This window comes from Phocoena phocoena, chromosome 5 (assembly GCF_963924675.1).
Source record: "Phocoena phocoena chromosome 5, mPhoPho1.1, whole genome shotgun sequence".
Taxonomy (NCBI): Eukaryota; Metazoa; Chordata; class Mammalia; order Artiodactyla; family Phocoenidae; genus Phocoena; species Phocoena phocoena.
Genome location: NC_089223.1, coordinates 72,922,715 through 72,940,845, shown reverse-complemented (window position 1 = coordinate 72,940,845; position 18,131 = coordinate 72,922,715). Strand labels below are relative to the sequence as shown.

Below are 18,131 nucleotides of genomic sequence, written 5' to 3'. Positions count from 1 at the left end.
AAATTTATTTATTTTATTTGTGGCTGCATTGGGTCTTTGTTGCTGCCCATGGGCTTTCTCTAGTTGTGGAGAGCGGGGCCTGCTCTTCACTGCGGTGCATGGGCTTCTCATTTGCAGTGGCTTCTCTTTTGGCACAAGGTGCGCAGGCTTCAGTAGTTGTGGCAGACGGGCTTAGTTGCTCTGCGGCATGTGGGATCTTCCTGGACCAGGGCTTGTACCCGTGTCCCCTGCATTGGCAGGCAGATTCTTAACCACTGTGCCACCAGGGAAGCCCTGAATACAATTTTTAAGTGTCTGTACTCTGAAATACTATTTAGGGATTTAAAAGCATGTGGTAGATAGCTATGTACTGATCTGGAATAATAACCATGATATGAATTAAAAAATCAAGTTGTAAAACATTATGTACAGAACTTATGTTTCTAGCCATGTTGGACTAATGAGGATTGGACTTTAGTCTTTTGCTATAAACAGCTAAAAAAACTAGACAAAATATATTAAACAATATTTTCAAACATTGGACAATAGCAATGCAAGACCATGATCCCTGAGGAAGGGGAACAGGTGAATTGAACTCTGTGATTTCTCTGGTGTTTTGCTTGGAGGCGCATTTGCGATAGTGGAACAGGGTGGGAAACCCATCATAGAGTTGAGAAGGTAGAAATTAGGGTTAGTGAGTCTGAAGTGGCTAGAAATTACAAGGCTACAGAAGTCTACATAGGGTTTTCCTTGAGTTGAATCTTTGCTGAGTGTTAGATTACACACGTGTAGGGTAAAGCTCCATGAGACCAGGCAAAGAACCAGCAGGGAGCGCTAAGCTGAGTCATTCCTAGAGTTCACATCGGGCTTGGATTAAGTTCTGATGTTCTGAGACAGAGAGTCCTGATTGATTACTCAGGCCAGTAGAAGGCTCAGACCTTAGCAGTAGGGCTAAATTATCTTAGTTGTAAAGACTATAGAACAGGGGTCCCCAGTCCCCAGGCCGCGGACCAGTACCTCGGCCTGTTAGGAACTGGTCCACACAGCAGGAGGTGAGTAGCGAGCGAGCAAAGCTGCACCTGCCGCTCCCCATCGCTTGCATCACCGCCTGAACCATCTCCACCCCACCCCCCACCGTCTGCCACTGGTCCGTAGAAAAATTGTCTTCCACGAAACCGGTCCCTGGTGCCAAAAAGGTTGGCAGCTGCTGTTCTAGAACCTTTCTAACAAAGCTCTAAGGGATCACACTGATTTACAAGTAACTTAATTACCTGTGAGAATAAAGCCCCACATGCTATGTAAGGAAGACAAAATCCAGACACACAGTATAACATTCACAATGTCAACATCTAATAAAAAAATTATTAGACGACCATGAAGCAGAAAGTCTGACTCACAACCAGGAGAAAAATTAGTCAGTAGAAAGACTCAATTGACATATGGTAGAATTAGCAGAAAAGGATAAGTGGCTATTATAACTACGTTCATGTATTGAAAAGAAAATATGAACATCATGAAAAGAGAAATGGAAGATACAAAGAAGAACCAAATGGAACTTTTAGAGCTGAAAAATATATCTGATGTGAAAAATCCACTATATAGAATTAACAGATTAGACGTCATGGAAAAAATGATTAGTGAACTCAAATATATGGCAGTAGAAAACATTCATACTAAAACTAGAGTGAAAAGAGACTAAAAAAGATGAAGGGAGCCTTAGACCTGTGGGACATTATCAAGAGAATTCTATCAAACATTTAACGAAGAAATAATGCCAGTAGTACACAGACTTTCAAATATAGAGTAGAAGGAAACACTTTTCAACTCCTCTAGTAAGGCTATCATAACCCTGATACCAAAACCTTAAAGTTATTCCAAGAAAAAAAAATACAAACCAGTATCTCTCATGAACATAGATGCAAAAATCCTTAAGATATAATCACATTGAATCTAGGAGTACACAAAAATGGTAATACATCATAATCAAGCGAGTATTATTCCAAGAAGCATGGTTAGTTTAACATTCAAAATCAATAGAAGGTTAAGGTACAAAAGTCAGTTGCAGGTGCTTCTCTGGTGGCACAGTGGTTAAGAATCCGCCTGCCAATGCAGGAGACACGAGTTCGAGCCCTGGTCCGGGAAGATCCCACATGCTGTGGAGCAACTAAGCCCGTGCGCCACAACTACTGAGCCTGCGAGCCACAGCTACTGAGGCCCGCACGCCTAGAGCCTGTGCTCCGCAACAAGAGAAGCCACCACGATGAGAAGCCGGCGCAGCGCAATGAAGAGTAGCCCCCGCTCGCGGCAACTAGAGAAAGCCACGCACAGCAATGAAGACCCAACACAGCCAAAAATAAGTAAATAAATAAATTTATTTTTAAAAAAATCAATTGCATTTTTACTATCAGGAAACAAATGGAGAGTGAAATTTTTAATAAATTCCATTTATGATGTTAAATACTTAGGAGTAAATTTAACAAAAAATGTGTAAGACTTTAACACTGGAATCTTAAAATGTAACTAGGGGAAATTAAAGATGACCTAAGGGGCTTCCCTGCTGGCTCAGTGGTTCAGAGTCCGCCTGCCGATGCAGGGGACACGGGTTCGTGCCCCGGTCCAGGAAGATCCCACATGCTGCGGAGCGGCTGGGCCCGTGAGCCATGGCCGCTGAGTCTTTACGTCCAGAGCCTGTGCTCCGCAACAGGAAAGGTCACAACAGTGAGAGGCCCCTGTACCGCAAAAAAAAAAAAAAAAAAAAAAAGACCTAAGGAGGTGGAGAGAGATACCATGATCATGGATTTGATAACCACGTTAATATGTCATATTTCCCTAAATTAACCTATAGATTTCATATAATCCAGCAGATTCTTTTGTAGAAATTGACAAACTGATTAAATTCTAAAATTTATATGGAGGGACTTCCCTGGCAGTCCAGTGGTTAAGACTCCACTCTTCCACTGCAGAGGGTATGGGTTTGATCCCTGGTTGGGGAACTAAAATCCCGCATGCCGCATGGCGTGGCCAAAAAAATAATAATAATAAATAAAATTTATATGGAAATGTAAAGAACCTGGAATATTCAAAGCAATCTAAAAATAAATGAAAGAAATTTGGAGGGCTTTAAAACTTACTTCAGAGCACAGTAATTAAGACAGTGTGGTATTGGCACAAGGACTGACAGACCAGTGGAACAGAATAGAGGGTCCAGCAACAGACCCTCAGTTACATAGTCAGTTGATTTTTGACAAAGGCACCAAAGCAATTAAGTGAAGAAAAGAAACTCTTCAACAAACGGTATGGGAAAGTTGGATATCCACATGGATAAAAAAACGAAGGACCTCGATTCCCACTCATGCCGTGTACAAATTTAAGGTGGGTCATAGACCCAGATGTACAAGCTAAAACTATGAAAATACTAGAAGGAAACCTAGGAGAATATCTTCTAAGCCTTTGGGTAGGCAGAGATTTCTTAAACAGAACACAGAAACAAAACCATAAAATAAAAAAATTTACAAATTAAACTTCATCAAAATTAAATACTCTTATTAAAGGACACTTTTTTTTGGCTGCATTGGGGCTTTGTTGCTGCACATGGGCTTTGTCTAGTTGCAGCGAGCAGGGACTACTCTTCATTGCGGTGCACAGGCTTCTCATTGTGGAGCACAGGCTCTAGGTGCGCAGGCTTCAGTAGTTGCGGCATGTGGGCTCAGTTGTTGCGGCACACAGGCCCTAGAGCGCGTGGGCTTCAGTAGTTGCAATGCATGGACCCAGTAGTTGTGGCACGTGGGCTCAGTAGTTGTGGCTCATGGGCTCTAGAGCGCAGACCCAGTGGTTGCGGCACATGGGCTTAGTTGCTCCGTGGCATGTGGGATCTTCCTGGACCAGGGATTGAACCTGTGTCCCCTGCATTGGCAGGTGGACTCTTATTTATTTAATTAGTTTATTCATGGCTGTGTTGGGTCTTTGTTGCTGCATGCAGGCTTCTTTAGTTGTGGCAGGCGGGGGCTACTCTTTGTCATGGTGCCGGGGCTTCTCATTGCGGTGACTTCTCTTGTTGCAGAGCACGGGCTCTAAGCACGTGGGCTTCAGTAGTTGTGGCACGCAGGCGCAGTAGTTGTGGCTCGCGGGCTCTAGAGCACAGACTCAGTAGTTGTGGTGCATGGGCTTAGTTGCTCTGCGGCATGTGGGATCTTCTCAGACCAGGGCTTGAACCCGTGTCCCCTGCATTGGCAGACGGATTCTTAACCACTGCGCCACCAGGGAAGTCCCTGAAGAATACTTTTAAGGCAATAAATAAGCAAGCCGCTCATAGGGAGAAAATATTCGCAAAGCATATAATCTGACAAAGGACTGGTATCCAGGATAAATAAAGAACTTGTATAACTCAATATTAAAAAGACAGTCCAGTCTTTTTAACAAGCTGAAGACTTGGAAAGGTACTTCACAATGATACCTGAATGTGGTTGGTGGACACACAAAAAGGTGCTCAACACTATTAATCATCAGGAAATGTATATTGTAACCCCAACAAGACATCTCTACACATCCGCTATTATGGCTAAAATTTAAGAGCCTGACAATCAAATATTGGTGAAGATGTAAAGCACCCAGACTTTTTAGATGTTGCTGGTGGAGTATAAAATGTTACAGCCACTCTTAAATTTGTCAGTTTCTTGTAAACATATGCCTACTGTTTGACTTAGCAATTCCACTCCTAAGTATTTATCCAAGAGTAATGTGAACAAATGTCCACAAAGACTTGTATAAGAATGTTTCTAGCACCATTAAGGTGCTATAATGGGCAAAAAACTGGAATCAACCCAAAGGTCCATCAACAGTGGGATAAACAAGTTGTTGTATAGTCATACAATAGAATATTATCTAGAAATAAAAAGAAATACTTATCTGTAAGTAGCATATAAGCATCTCTAACAGTATGTTGAAGAAGGCAAATACAAAAGAGTAGTTACTGTGTGATGCCATTTATATTAAGTTCTAGAATAGAACTTTGGCTTTAATCTTTGGGGGAGAACAGGATTAGCGATAGTCTATGATATCTTATTTTTATAAGAAGAACTAATAAGTAATGGCCCATATTCAACTTCTGAAACATTTGTTATCTCACACTTCATTGCACAGCCAACCTGAATATTAAGTATTGTAAAATAAATTGAACACTCATTGACTATTATGTAAACATTATAAACACAGATACATATATAGTGTGAATTGATAATGAATATTTCAGTTTTAATATACAGATTTTAAAATTATATGTTCTTAATTTACTCTCATTCTCTTAGTTTAATTCACTGAAAAGCCATCATCCATGTTTTAAGTAGTTTTGACTCTCTTTTCCTTTGGAATCCAGTAGAAAAAAACTTGTAATATTCTGTATATTTTGGATTGGATTTCTGATATCAAAACTTAAAAGTCAGTATATATTTGTTTTAGCCTTTTTTTTTTTTTTTTGGCCGTGCCGCAAGGCATGTATTGTAGTTCTCTGACCAGGGATCGAACCCGCACCCCCTGCATTGGAAGTGTGGAATCTTAACCACTGGACCGCCAGGGAAGTCCCTGAATGGACTAGCCATTTGCAAGGTGGTATAATCCCCATGTATTTTACAAGAGGGAATGTTTCTATAAATGCCCAGTAACCTACAGAGAAACTTCATCCATGAAGAATTTGGTAATCTTGAAGACTTACCTGTTTGATTATTTGATACAATACTGAAAAAATGCAAAAACCCCAGCTTAGTCGAAAAAAATCACATAGGGTATTCACTCAGGCTTTGTGTTTTTATTAAATAAATAATTCTAGTGTAATCTTTTTCAGATTTCTAAATTTACATCAAATTAAGAGAAAGGATACTAAGTGCAAGCATAATATTGAGCGGTACCAGTGGATAACTCTTTTTAACAAAAGATACAATCAAAAAAAGAAACAGAAATAAAAGGAAGAAAAGATGAAGTCAAGGGAGGAAGGAAGGAGAGAAAGGTGGTAACTAGGATTAAAGACTTACATTTTTGTTATATTTACTTTAAACTTTTTTTCCCTAGAGAAATAAATTTTAGTTATAACAAGTCTTCCATCTTTATTTCTTCCTTCCACACCCCAGATAGTCACTGCTCTGTATACATTGATGTGTATACTTCATGCGCATGGTTTTGCAGTTTTACTAGAAATGTAAATGTATCATGTCCATATACAGTTTGTACTTACTCTTACTGTCTTTGGGACTTGCCTGGCGGTCCAATGGTTGAGACTTCGCCTTGCATTGCAGGTGGTGCGGGTTCGGTCCCTGGTCGGGAAACTAAGATCCCACATGCCTTGCAGCCAAAAAGCCAAAACATAAAACAAAAGCAATATTGTAACAAATTCAATAAAGACTTAAAAAAAAAATGGTCCACATCAAAAACAAAACAAAACAAAAAACTTTTACTGTCTTTTATTTGTGCAGCTATACAAGTTATTCTTCCTGTAAAAAGTCAGATATTACAGACCACGCTAAACCTACTTCTCTCCTCAGAGGTATAAACAGAGTTAAATGTGAGTTCTTTCAGACCTTTTCCTGTGCTTTACATTATACGTCATTTACAAAAACTACAAAACTTAAGTTCTTTTGTATTGTACGTGCGGTTCCTAAACTTGCTTTTTTCCCGTCCACTGAATGGTACGTCTAGGAGCTTTCACCATGTCAGTACAGAGAGCTCTATCCCCTTTTACACTGTTGTAGAAGTAATTTATGGTTTGGTTATACCATGATTTATTTTGCCACTCCCCATTGAAGGAGTTTTAGGTTGCTTTCACATTTTACATCATTATTCAGTGTTGTTTTGAACCCCTTTTGGTTCACCTTTATTTCTCTATGGTAAGTACTGGAAACAAGAATTGCTGGGCTATTGGACATACACATGTTAAGTACTTCTTTGTCATTGTCAGGTTGTGCCCTCCAGACTGGCTTATTATATTCCCTTGCTAATGATTATTTACCTTCTTTTCTCCATAGGCCTTACTAGCATTGGGCATCAGTAAGTCTGTTCAAACACCAGATCCTACTCATCCGTAAGGACGTTGTCTTTATTTTGTTTTCATGTGTTTTGGCAGCAAGTAGTTGAATTATAGAAATCTCTTGCAGTTTATAGACCTGCAGTTTTGTGTTAAAGATTTGGTCATTTCTTCTGCTGTTGTATCTAAAATGCAGAACTCAACCTCTGTGTCAAAGTAAATTCAAGATATAATTTGAAAATGAGGTCCAAATTATTTTTATGCTTTGTAACATAGCAAAGAGATCCTGTCCTCTTTGTATTTGATAGTTAATAACAAAGCACGTGTTTTGATCTTAGAGTTCTGTTTTATTTGGTCAAAGGAGATATATATATTTCACATTTGGACTAATAGGCCACTCAATCTAAAATTTTAGTGATAATTAAATTTATGCTTAATGTATTTTAATCCCCCTGTTGTGATTTGGAAATAGGATTCTATTAATATTTCAAAATTACTTATTTGTAAAATGAGTATATTCTTTAGGGTATATTATTTTGAATTATATTAGTTATTTGATACAAAGACTTTTTTTCTGTTGCTTCTACTAACATAACCAGGTGAAAACTTTGAATTCCACATGTATTATTTTGTTTTTAACAAGCTTCTGTAGTAGAATTTGAGCAGTCAAATTTGCCTTAAGGCAAAAAAAAAATACACTTTTATTTCCATGAAGGAATCTGCCTCTGTGCTTTATATAAATGCCTTTCTTTACTTGAAAGCCAGGCACTCCTGTTTTCATATAAATAATAGCATATTATTGAATATCCTATAACTATCAGTAAGCTCGTACAGAGAACAGCTACCTTTCTAGTCTGCTAATTACACATGATTATAGTATTTTACTATGTCAAAAAAAATTTTTCCTGACCAGTTTTATATGCCAAAAATTTAAAAACAGGGTAAAACTTAAAAGTTTTAGGTTGCAAAGATTTCTTCTTAAGATATTTTCAACAACCTACTTTAGTACTACCCGATAGAATTTTCTACAATAATAGAAATATTTATTTATATCTGTTCATTGTGATAGTCACTAGTGGCATGTGGCTGTTGGGCACGTGAAATGTGGCCAGTGCGACTGAAGAACTGTATTAAAATTTTATCTAGTTTTAAGTAATTTAAATTTAAATAGTTTTACGTAGCTAGCGACTTACATTGGACAGTGCAGATCTACATAGTTAAAAATTTTAGGGACTTCCCTGGTGGCGCAGTGGTTAAGACTCTGCGGGCTCCCAATGCAAGGGGCCCGGGTTTGATCCCTGGCCCAGTACTAGATCCCACATGCATGCCACAGCTAAGAGCTTGCATGCCACAACTACGACCCAATGCAACCAAAAAAAAAAATTTTTTTAAATGAGAATCTCCAAATTCCTTGAAAACACATAAAATGAAAGTAATGCCATTTAATTTAGATCTTAATTTACCTTAACTTAAATAAATAAATAAATATATCTCCTTTCTTACTTTGGGGGGGAAGCTTTAGAAGAATATAAATTGTTCTAAATCAAGCTGATAGAACACCATCACATCTATAAACTGATAATTTCCTATGGCAAGATTACATATTTGCAAAAAGAATTCAAAAAGCAATTTTAATTCAGAACTCTTGTTTAAATTTGCATCTGCTAGAAGGGTGCCATAGAGTTTGGGTTTGGGAGTAAATTTCCCAGAAAATACTTTTATTAATGAATGATTCTTTTCCTCTTGTAGTATCCCATATTTTAAAATTTCTTATTACTCAGTATTTTATTGGTACATACAGTAATAGAGAATAATGCACACATTGACCAAAAGACTTCAAAAAACCCCTGAGATTTAACAAAAAAAAAATTACCATAAAAAAAACCCAGAAAACTGAAGCTCTTAGTCTTTTAATGATAGTAATTAGTGGCACTTCCCTGGCGGTCCAGTGGTTAAGACTCCGCACTTGCACTGCAGGGGGCGTGGGTTCGATCCCCGGTCTGGGATTTAAGGTCCCACATGCTGCTCGGTGCAGCCAAAAAAAAAAAAAGATAATAGTTAGTTACTGTGTGTTACACTATACAGGAACAGCAAAAAGTATCTAGCATCAAATTATAAGTAATATAAATTGTAGGAAATATAAATTATAGAAGACAAATATTCAATTAGAAGCTACATTACAAGTAAATATAAATGTTACCATCTTCATTAAACACCTGAATGCATTTAAAAAATAAATTTTGCCTGCATTTGTGTTACATAAAAGTAAAGTTGCTCTAGTAAATCAAAGCAAATATATGAAAGAGGGGTTAGAAAATACCTGAATTAAATCATATTCACTCTTTTTATATAATTTCAAAGATTTTGCAGTTTTTTCCACTTTATGTATTGATTTTCTGATTAGATTTGAGTTTGGCACTTACATTTTACTTAAATATAAAATCATAACATCATGATGTTATAAGAAGTTTTTTTTTTTCATTGACCTATTAAACATTTTGAGAGGAAATCATTTGTATTTCTTGTAAACTATATTATCTTTTTTATTTTTCAGGTATGGATTTTCAAATATGCGCTATATTGCTTCACTAATTAGTGGTGTTGGTATTTTCATGATGGGTGCAGGATTATCTTGGTACCATGGAGTCATGGGATTGCTTAATCCTCAACCAATAGAATCTCTTCTATGGGTAATCTTCTTCCTTCCTCCCCCCTCAGTTTTGAAGTAATATGAAATAGTGATTAAGTACAGTAGAATGCCTTTGTCATATTGATGTTAAAGAATGGGACTAAATATACCTTCTTGACTGTAATATAGGGTTATGTATCTGTAGTTGTGTTTTTTAGAATGTGACTGGACATGACCTCTAAATCCATATGATTCAGTGATGTTGAGCAAGAATATCTCTGTAGGTACAGTTGTTAACCACTTCGTCCTTGGTTAAAATTTTGGGCAATTCTGTTAATTTCTGCTGTTACTTTTGAAAAGCAAGAAGACCTCTGTTCACTTTTAGTCCCAAGAATAAATGTCCTATCAGTAGTTAAAATAACCATTCCTTTGTAACAGTCATATGTTAGAATTTTATTTAAAGTTAAACCTTCTCCTTTCCCTCATTCTGGTAGGAAGCCTACCTTGAGAGAATGGGCGTGTGGTTCCCTTCTGTATTTTTTCACTTAAGGGCTTCTCTTCTCTCCTACTCCATAGATTGCCTCTGGCAGCACTGAAGGTAGAGATAGGGGACAGAAAGGTACTACTTTACTGGCACCAGTGTCATCTTGCACTGGTTTCCACTGGCCTTTGTAGATACTTAAAGCTGTCTTCTTTTCCTCTCATGGGAACTTCTTGGAGATTACTCTGCTTGGCAGCTCTGATTGTAGCTCCCTTGGCAAGTACAAATTGGGCATGTGGCACCCCTGTCAGCTTCTGTATCTCACAGTGTAGCTCCAGACTATGCTGATGTTGCCAGTAAGACTCAGTGGAAAGAGCCTAGAATTGAGTTAGGAAAACCTGTATTCTAGTTCTTATTCCAATACCATTTCTATTTACTCAAGCAAACCACACAGCCTTGGAAATCTCAGTTTCCTTAACAGAATTAGAAGAGTGTTGGACTGGGTTCAAAATTTTTAAACCTCTGTTTCAGGGAAGCCTAGGGTTCCGAAAAGGTAATATTGAAAATTCTATAGATATGTGATTTGAATTTCACTTAAAATTAAAAAAAATTTGTGTTAATTATTTCTATATATCTTGGATTAAAGCTATTCTTGGTATCTTTATCTAATTCAAGAGTGTCTGGGATTGTAAGGAAAGTGGTGTTATCTTCCTCCCCCAAATTGTTTACTTTTTATAACTGCTTATCTTTCTGAATGAGGACTGAGGAAGGATTCTCTTGGTGCTGGGCAAACAAACAAAATTGAAAGTTACTGGGTATGGTTGTGTATCTTACTGCATCTGGTATCCACAACCCTAGATTTCAAATGCTTGTGTTCATTTTGAAGTTCAAATTTTTTTTTTTTTTACTAATTAATTCTTTTATATCATGAATTTAACTTTAGTCATGGTATAGCATTCTACGCTGGGGGGTACGTGTGTGTATTTTTCAAGTATTAAAAAATGAGATGGCCATCCAATTTTTAATTTTTAATTGTTTCTTCTTATGAAGATACCATCTATCTCGTCCTCATTCGAACTGTTTCCCATCAAAATCCTTATCTGGCTAGGATTTGAATTTATGTTTCCATATTAAACATTGTTTATGCATGAACTGTTGTAATTCTTTAGTGAGATATCAACTTATGCTTTATTTTTATATTTCCTAGGCATATTGTATTTTAGCAGGATCATTAGTATCTGAAGGAGGTATGTACTGTCACAGAATCTTTTTATTCTTAACTTAGTAATATATATTCAGCAGTCTATTTTTATAGATTGCTAAGTTCTCCTGATTAAAGAAAGCTGTAGAAATAGGAATATACGTTTTATCTTCTTTGAGGGAAGAAATTCTTTGTATAATGTACTATGGTTGTTCCTGTAAGATGGGGCAAGTTTGGAGAAGCTTTTTATTTTGTTCTTGAGTATCATATCATTTGAAATGAAGTTTAAAAACATAACTAACTATATACTGAGGTTTTTTCTTTTTTTGGAAAGTAAAAAACATTTTTATATTTTTATACAGCAGGTTCTTATTAGTTATCTATTTTATACATATTAGTCTATATATGTCAATCCCAATCTCCCAATTCATCACACCACCACCCCACCCCCTGCTTCCCCAGTTTGGTGTCCATACATTTGTTCGCTACATCTGTCTCTCTATTTCTGCCTTGCAAACCTGTTCATCTGTACCAGTTTTCTAGATTCCAATGTATGCGTTAATAAACGATATTTTTCTCTTTCTGACTTAACTTCACTCTGTATGACAGTCTCTAGGTCCATGGAGTATAAAAACATAACTAACTATATACTGAGTTTTTAAAAATCCGGTTTTAGTAACGTTTATCAGGGAGGACTGTCTTTTTGCAGTACAGATATGTTAATGTTTCTGAAAGTTTCAGCCACAGCAGTATTATGACAGAGAAGTGCTAATATCATGTATGAAACTGCCTAATTCACTGCTGTACTCACAGTATGCTTACTTCTAAAACATTGTCATTTTTTATGCATCATCCTTTCATCTTTGGCAGTCTTATAAAATGGTGATAGCACCACCTGCCTCAAAAGGTTGGGAGGATCAAAGAGATTATGCTTAGTGTGGTGCCTGCCAGCTAGTAGCTGTCTAGTAAATTAAGGCTGTTGTGGTGGTAATGATATTTAAATTATTGTGGTTTAGAAATATGGGGTTCATTATATCATAATGATTAATTGGGGTCTTGATAATGACTGGTTTAATATAGAACTTTTCCTTATTGACAGCCCTTAGCATTAAAGTGTTGTGCCTATTTATTTATCTTTTGAGATGCCATCTTTAAAGTTTGGAGGCATGAAGTTTCTTCTTTGCTGATATGAATGCTTTTCTTTCAGCAACACTTCTTGTTGCTGTAAATGAGCTTCGTAGGAGTGCTCGGGCCAAAGGAATGTCACTTTACAAGTATGGTATGTATTTTAGAAACCTAGGTGTATTATTTCATCTTCTTTGTTTCCTTAAAATTGCCTAGTGCTATTATTGCTTTGTTCCATATAGATGTGTACAAAATATATCTCAGTGTCTTCCCTATGTGGCTCTTACTTATATATCAGCTCTTTTAAAAAGAGAAATGTAGTGTAATTTGAACAGCAGTACTTTATATTTGGATTTAACTTACACGAACTACAGTATTTCTGTGTATGCTTATATAACTTGAGAAAGTAATTTGACTTTAAATATCTGTTATTGTTAACATTTAAACCAAGAAATTATATTTATATTGAACAGGGTTTTAAAAATCAGGATCTCATACATTTTTTAATCTTAATTTTTTTTTTTTTTTTTTTTTTTTTTTTTGGCTGCACTGCATGGCTTGAGGCATCTCAGTTCCCTGACCAGGGATTGAACCCTAGTCACAGCAGTGAAAGCCTGTAGTCCTAACCACTAGGCCACTAGGGAACTCCTTCTTAATCTTAATTTAATTAAATTAATGGATACTTATTAAAATGTTATCTGATAGTATCAAATTAAGATTTCAAAAGTTTCTTTTCTTGTCTCTACCCCAATGATTAAGTAATGGAAAGTCGTGATCCTAGTACAAATGTTATATTATTGGAGGATACTGCAGCAGTGTTGGGAGTGACAATAGCAGCCACTTGTATGGGCCTTACTTCTATAACAGGTAAATATTTCTCAAATTACAGGTGCTTTATTTGTGCTACTAAAATAATTCTCTAATATATGGGAATTTTCCTTTATATCATTGAATAATTTTAAACCAGTAGATTGTTAAATGTGAATTTCATACTAACCATTTGTTTGTATAAGACAAATAAGATGGTAAAAGTGTTCAGATTTTTGAATTAGAAATTTCTCTTAGTTAGAAATAAAGAAGGCTGCTAATAGAGCATTTCTGTAATGCTCGAAGCCTTTCTAGCTGTGACTTAATTAGTTACACAACTACACAGAGCTTTAAGTTCTTTATCTATAAAGATATTAATAATATTTGTCCTAGTGACCTTACAGGTTTAAGATAATATATGAGAGAGAACTTTAATAAACTCTGAAGTTCAAAATAAATATACATTGTAGCTCTTGTCCATTTGTCTTTTTCTACTATTAGTACCAATAATAACTGCTGTTGCTTTCCTGTTTCCTTGATTCTTTAGTTGCTTCCATCCTCATTTTGGTAGCTAGATAAATGTTTTGAAGGCCAGTACAGCACAGGCGGATAAGAAGACAAAAACCATTTTATTTTTATTTTCTAAAACAAAGGAACCATTTAGTATGAAAAGACTCAATTTCTGAGGTTGGAATTCTCTTGAAATGGTACTACCATTCTTACCTGTTTGTCCTAGTGTATTTTAAATAATTTTAGGTGATGAGCTTCCACAGTCCTGCAGTATTTCTTAAAATAGCCTGAAATATGAATAGGTCTTTCTCATTTTGAATGTATATTTTAAGAGTAAACCAGCATTCTCTGATGTTCACTATGATCCAAAATATTTCTAATTGTTTTGATCATTTTTCTGGTTGACCTTACCATTTTAGACATTTTTTTAGACCTAAATTATTACTTAGCAAAATTTTAGGCTTAAGGGAAGTGTGACTTGATAGGTAAGTTGACTTTTAATAGATTTTTTTTTTACATAGTATTATAAACCAGTCATATCAAACTTATAAAAAGTTTTGTTTCAAGAAAGTTTCACATTAATTTTTATTTAATTATTTAAATTGTCATTTAAATTAAATAACATGCCAAGAAATAAATATTTTCCAGCTAATAATTCTGTGATTTCTGTAGGATTATTAATAGATGTATATTTTAAAATGAAAATAATTAATTAAATTTGGATTTCTAAAGAGCAGTATTTGATTTTGAACTCTATAATTACAAACTTGCTAGTGGATTATGTTTTACAAATGGATGTATTTTTACACTTTAGTAATACAAAATAAGTCATTCAGTTTTTAGTGTTATATTTTGACTAAATGTTAATAAAACTAATGTAAATTGAGATTTTTTTTAGTAAAACAAAAAATGCTTTTATCAAGCATTACGAAAGTTAAATTTAATATTGACATTTGATCTTTGGAATAAAAAGACTTTTCATTATAAAAGCCTTGTGTGTAAAATTTATTATAAAGATTTAAAGTATAATATTTATTTATGTCTGTTATATAAATATTAACCTATGCATTCATAGATAATAAATCAACTCTTCTCATTGGTTCTGGAAGAGAATAAAGCCCTAATAACCTAAGGCAAACTTTAGAATCAGAATCATCTGGCAGGATTGGGAAGGCACATAATGCTAGACCCACACCCACCCCACCCCGAACCCCAGATTTCTGATGTAGAAGGTCTTGAGCGAGGCCTGAGAATTTGCATTACTACCGTGTTCTTGAGTGATGCTGACGCTGCTGGTCAAAGGACTGCACTTTGAGAACCACTGCTCTGAGGTAGCCATTAGAGGCAAGGAATTCACTTCCTTTTTTTTTTTTTTTTTTTTTTTTAAATCTAGAATGGTACTAGCTATGTATTATTCTTGGTTGAATGAGATAAGAGTGCCTCATAATTTTTTGTATGGCTTAGTTCTTTCACAGAATCTTCGTAAGAATAAGACACAAAAATGGTTATTTCTTTTAGCTTTTGATTTTACAATTATTTTGTCAACTTGGGATAGGAAAAGTGCTACTGATATATCAAAAAGAAATGGACTCTTCATTGTATTATTAGTATGTCTCTAATTTGAAAATGCTCTGAACCCTCACGCATGTGACCAGGTGCAAGAAACAGATCATAAGTAATTCAACTGCATAGAATAGTAAAACTATTAGGAGAAAGTCACTAAAGGAATTAGAAATGAATTTCCGGTCCCTTGATTTACTAATTCTGGTTCTTCGTTCACTAAAGCTCATTGAAATAATAGAAAATGTTAATTTACTGACTTCTTTTGTGCTTTTACTTAGGCAATCCACTGTATGACAGCCTAGGTTCTTTGGGTGTGGGCACCTTATTAGGTGTGGTCTCAGCATTCCTCATCTACACTAACACAGAAGCACTCTTAGGGCGATCCATCCAGCCAGAACAAGTACAACGGCTTACTGAACTCCTGGAGAACGACCCATCAGTAAGGTCAGCTTATTCCAGTGATGCTGTTAAGGTTTACAAAAACGTATTAAGAAATAGAAATGCTTGTTTTGTAAATACTTCCAGAAGAGGTTTTGAATTCCTAGCCTTTAGAACTTTTTTTTTTTTTTTGCGGTACGCGGGCCTCTCACTGCTGTGCCCTCTCCCGTTGCAGAGCACAGGCTCCGGACGCTCAGGCTTAGCGGCCATGGCTCGCGGGCCTAGCCGCTCCGCGGCATGTGGGATCTTCCCAGACTGGGACACGAACCCGTGTTCCCTGCATCGGCAGGCGGCCTCTCAACCACTGCGCCACCAGGGAAGCCCTAGAACTTTTTAATCTTATTACTTTGCAGCATTGCAACCTTACAAGAAAGCAAGTGAAAGCATGTCGGACACTCCCTAAGTTTCCTTTTAAATTCTGTATATCTTTAATTTTTAGAATAAGGAACAGTTAGATGATGTAATGGGAACAGAAGTTTGCAAAGTATTTGCCTCTTTAATGTGGAACCACTTATATGAAACCTTCATATTTGTATTTGCCTTATATTTGTATTATAATTACAAATTGAATATATTAAACTTAAGATTTTTATTCATGGGGATATGATTACCAAGTTGAATATAATTTATACTTTTTTTGAAAATAGACTTCTTGTTTTAGATTATATTAAATGGTTTTTCCATATAATCTTTATCTTTAAATGATATACAAATAAAGAATTGAAGAGTTAGGAGGTAATCAGAAGAGATGCAAAGTTCTATTCTAATAGGACTTTTTAGTGAACTTCCGCAGTCGTGTAGTTTCAGAATGAAGGGGAAGGAACAGTCCTTTAAAATCCTGCCTTTTGGGTACTTCCCTGGCAGTCCAGCGGTTAAGACTTCACCCTGGTTGGAGAGCTAAGATCCCACATGCCTCGTAGCCAAAAAACCAAAACATAAAACAGAGCAGTATTGTAACAAATTCAATGAAGACTTTAAAAATGGTCCACATCCAAAAAAATCCTGATTTTTCTACTACTTATCTACATATGCATATATAAACTTTAAAATAAGAATGTATTTTTCTTAATTAAAATCTTTAAGTTAAATCTTTTAAGAATGACCTCTAGGACTTCCCTGGTGGCACAGTGGTTAAGAATCCACCTGCCAATGCAGGGGACAGGGGTTCGAGCCCTGGTCCAGGAAGATCCCACATGCCACAGAGCAGCTAAGCCCGTGAGCCACAACTACTGAGCCCATGTGCCACAACTACTGAAGCCCATGCGCCTAGAGCCCGTGCTCTGCAACAAGAGAAGCCACCACAATGGGAAGCACACGCACTGCAACGAAGAGTAGCCCCTGCTCACCACAACTAGAGAAAGTCCGTGTGCAGCAAGGAAGACCCAACACAGCCAAAAATTAATTAATTAATTAATTAAAAAAAAACAAAAACGAATGACCTCTATATCTTCATCAGTAGAACAAATGAGTATGTGAGTAGTAGATTTATATTCTAAGCTCTATATGTTTACTCTTAAGAAGTAATTACCTACTGGATCAAGATTTGAAATTGAGCATTCTTAGAATCAGTATTAGGCTTAGTAACTTAATGTGAGATACTCCATATTAATATCCTTCCCTTGTGATGTCTTTGTCTGATTTGTTATTAAGGTAATACTGACCTTATAGAATGAATTGGGAAATGTTTCCTCCTCTTCTGTTTTTTTGGAAGAGTTTATAAACAATTGTTATTATTTCTTCTTTAAATGTTTGGTAGAATTCAGCAGTGATGCCATCTGGACATGGGCTTTTCTGCATGGTTAGTTTTTTGATTACTCATTCTATCTCTTGTTATTAGTTTATTCAGATTATCTATTTCTTCTTGTGTCAGTTTCAGTAGTTTGTGTCTTTCTAGAAATTTGTCCGTTACTTCTAAGTTATCTAATTTGTTGGTGTACAGCTGTTCCTAGTATTCCTTTAGGTTTGGTACTAATGTCTCCTCTTTCATTTCTGATTCTGGTAATTTGAGTGTTCTTTCTTTTTTCTCTTGGTCAGTCCAGCTAAAGATTTGTCAGTTTTCTTGGTCTTTTCAGAGAACTAGCTTTTGGTTTAATTGATTTTCTTTGTTTTTCTCTTCTCTGTTTCATGAGTTCCTGCTCTAATCTGTATTATTTCCTTCCTTCTGCTTGCTTTAGGTTTAGTTTGCTCTTTTTCCAGTGTCTTAAGATGGTAGGTTAAGTTTTTTATTTGATATCCATCTTCTTTTTTAATATAGGCTTTTACATTTATAAACATCCTTCTAAGCCCTGCTTTCACTGCATCCTATAAATTTTAGTATGTTGTGTCTTCATTTTCATTCACTTCAAAATATTTTCTAATTTCACTTTAGATTTCTTCTTTGGCCATTGGT

At 35.9% G+C, this 18,131-nt stretch overlaps 1 protein-coding gene across 1 annotated transcript in view; it reads left to right on the top strand.

Annotated features, from left to right (window-relative positions):
* SLC30A9 (solute carrier family 30 member 9) overlaps positions 1-18,131 on the top strand; it is a 70,480-nt gene that overhangs the window by 41,171 nt on the left and 11,178 nt on the right. The window contains exons 10-15 of the mRNA XM_065877575.1: positions 6,990-7,045; positions 9,543-9,678; positions 11,306-11,345; positions 12,507-12,578; positions 13,184-13,291; positions 15,583-15,748. Coding sequence (XP_065733647.1) covers positions 6,990-7,045; positions 9,543-9,678; positions 11,306-11,345; positions 12,507-12,578; positions 13,184-13,291; positions 15,583-15,748 — 578 coding nt within the window. The remainder of the gene's footprint in view (positions 1-6,989; positions 7,046-9,542; positions 9,679-11,305; positions 11,346-12,506; positions 12,579-13,183; positions 13,292-15,582; positions 15,749-18,131) is intronic.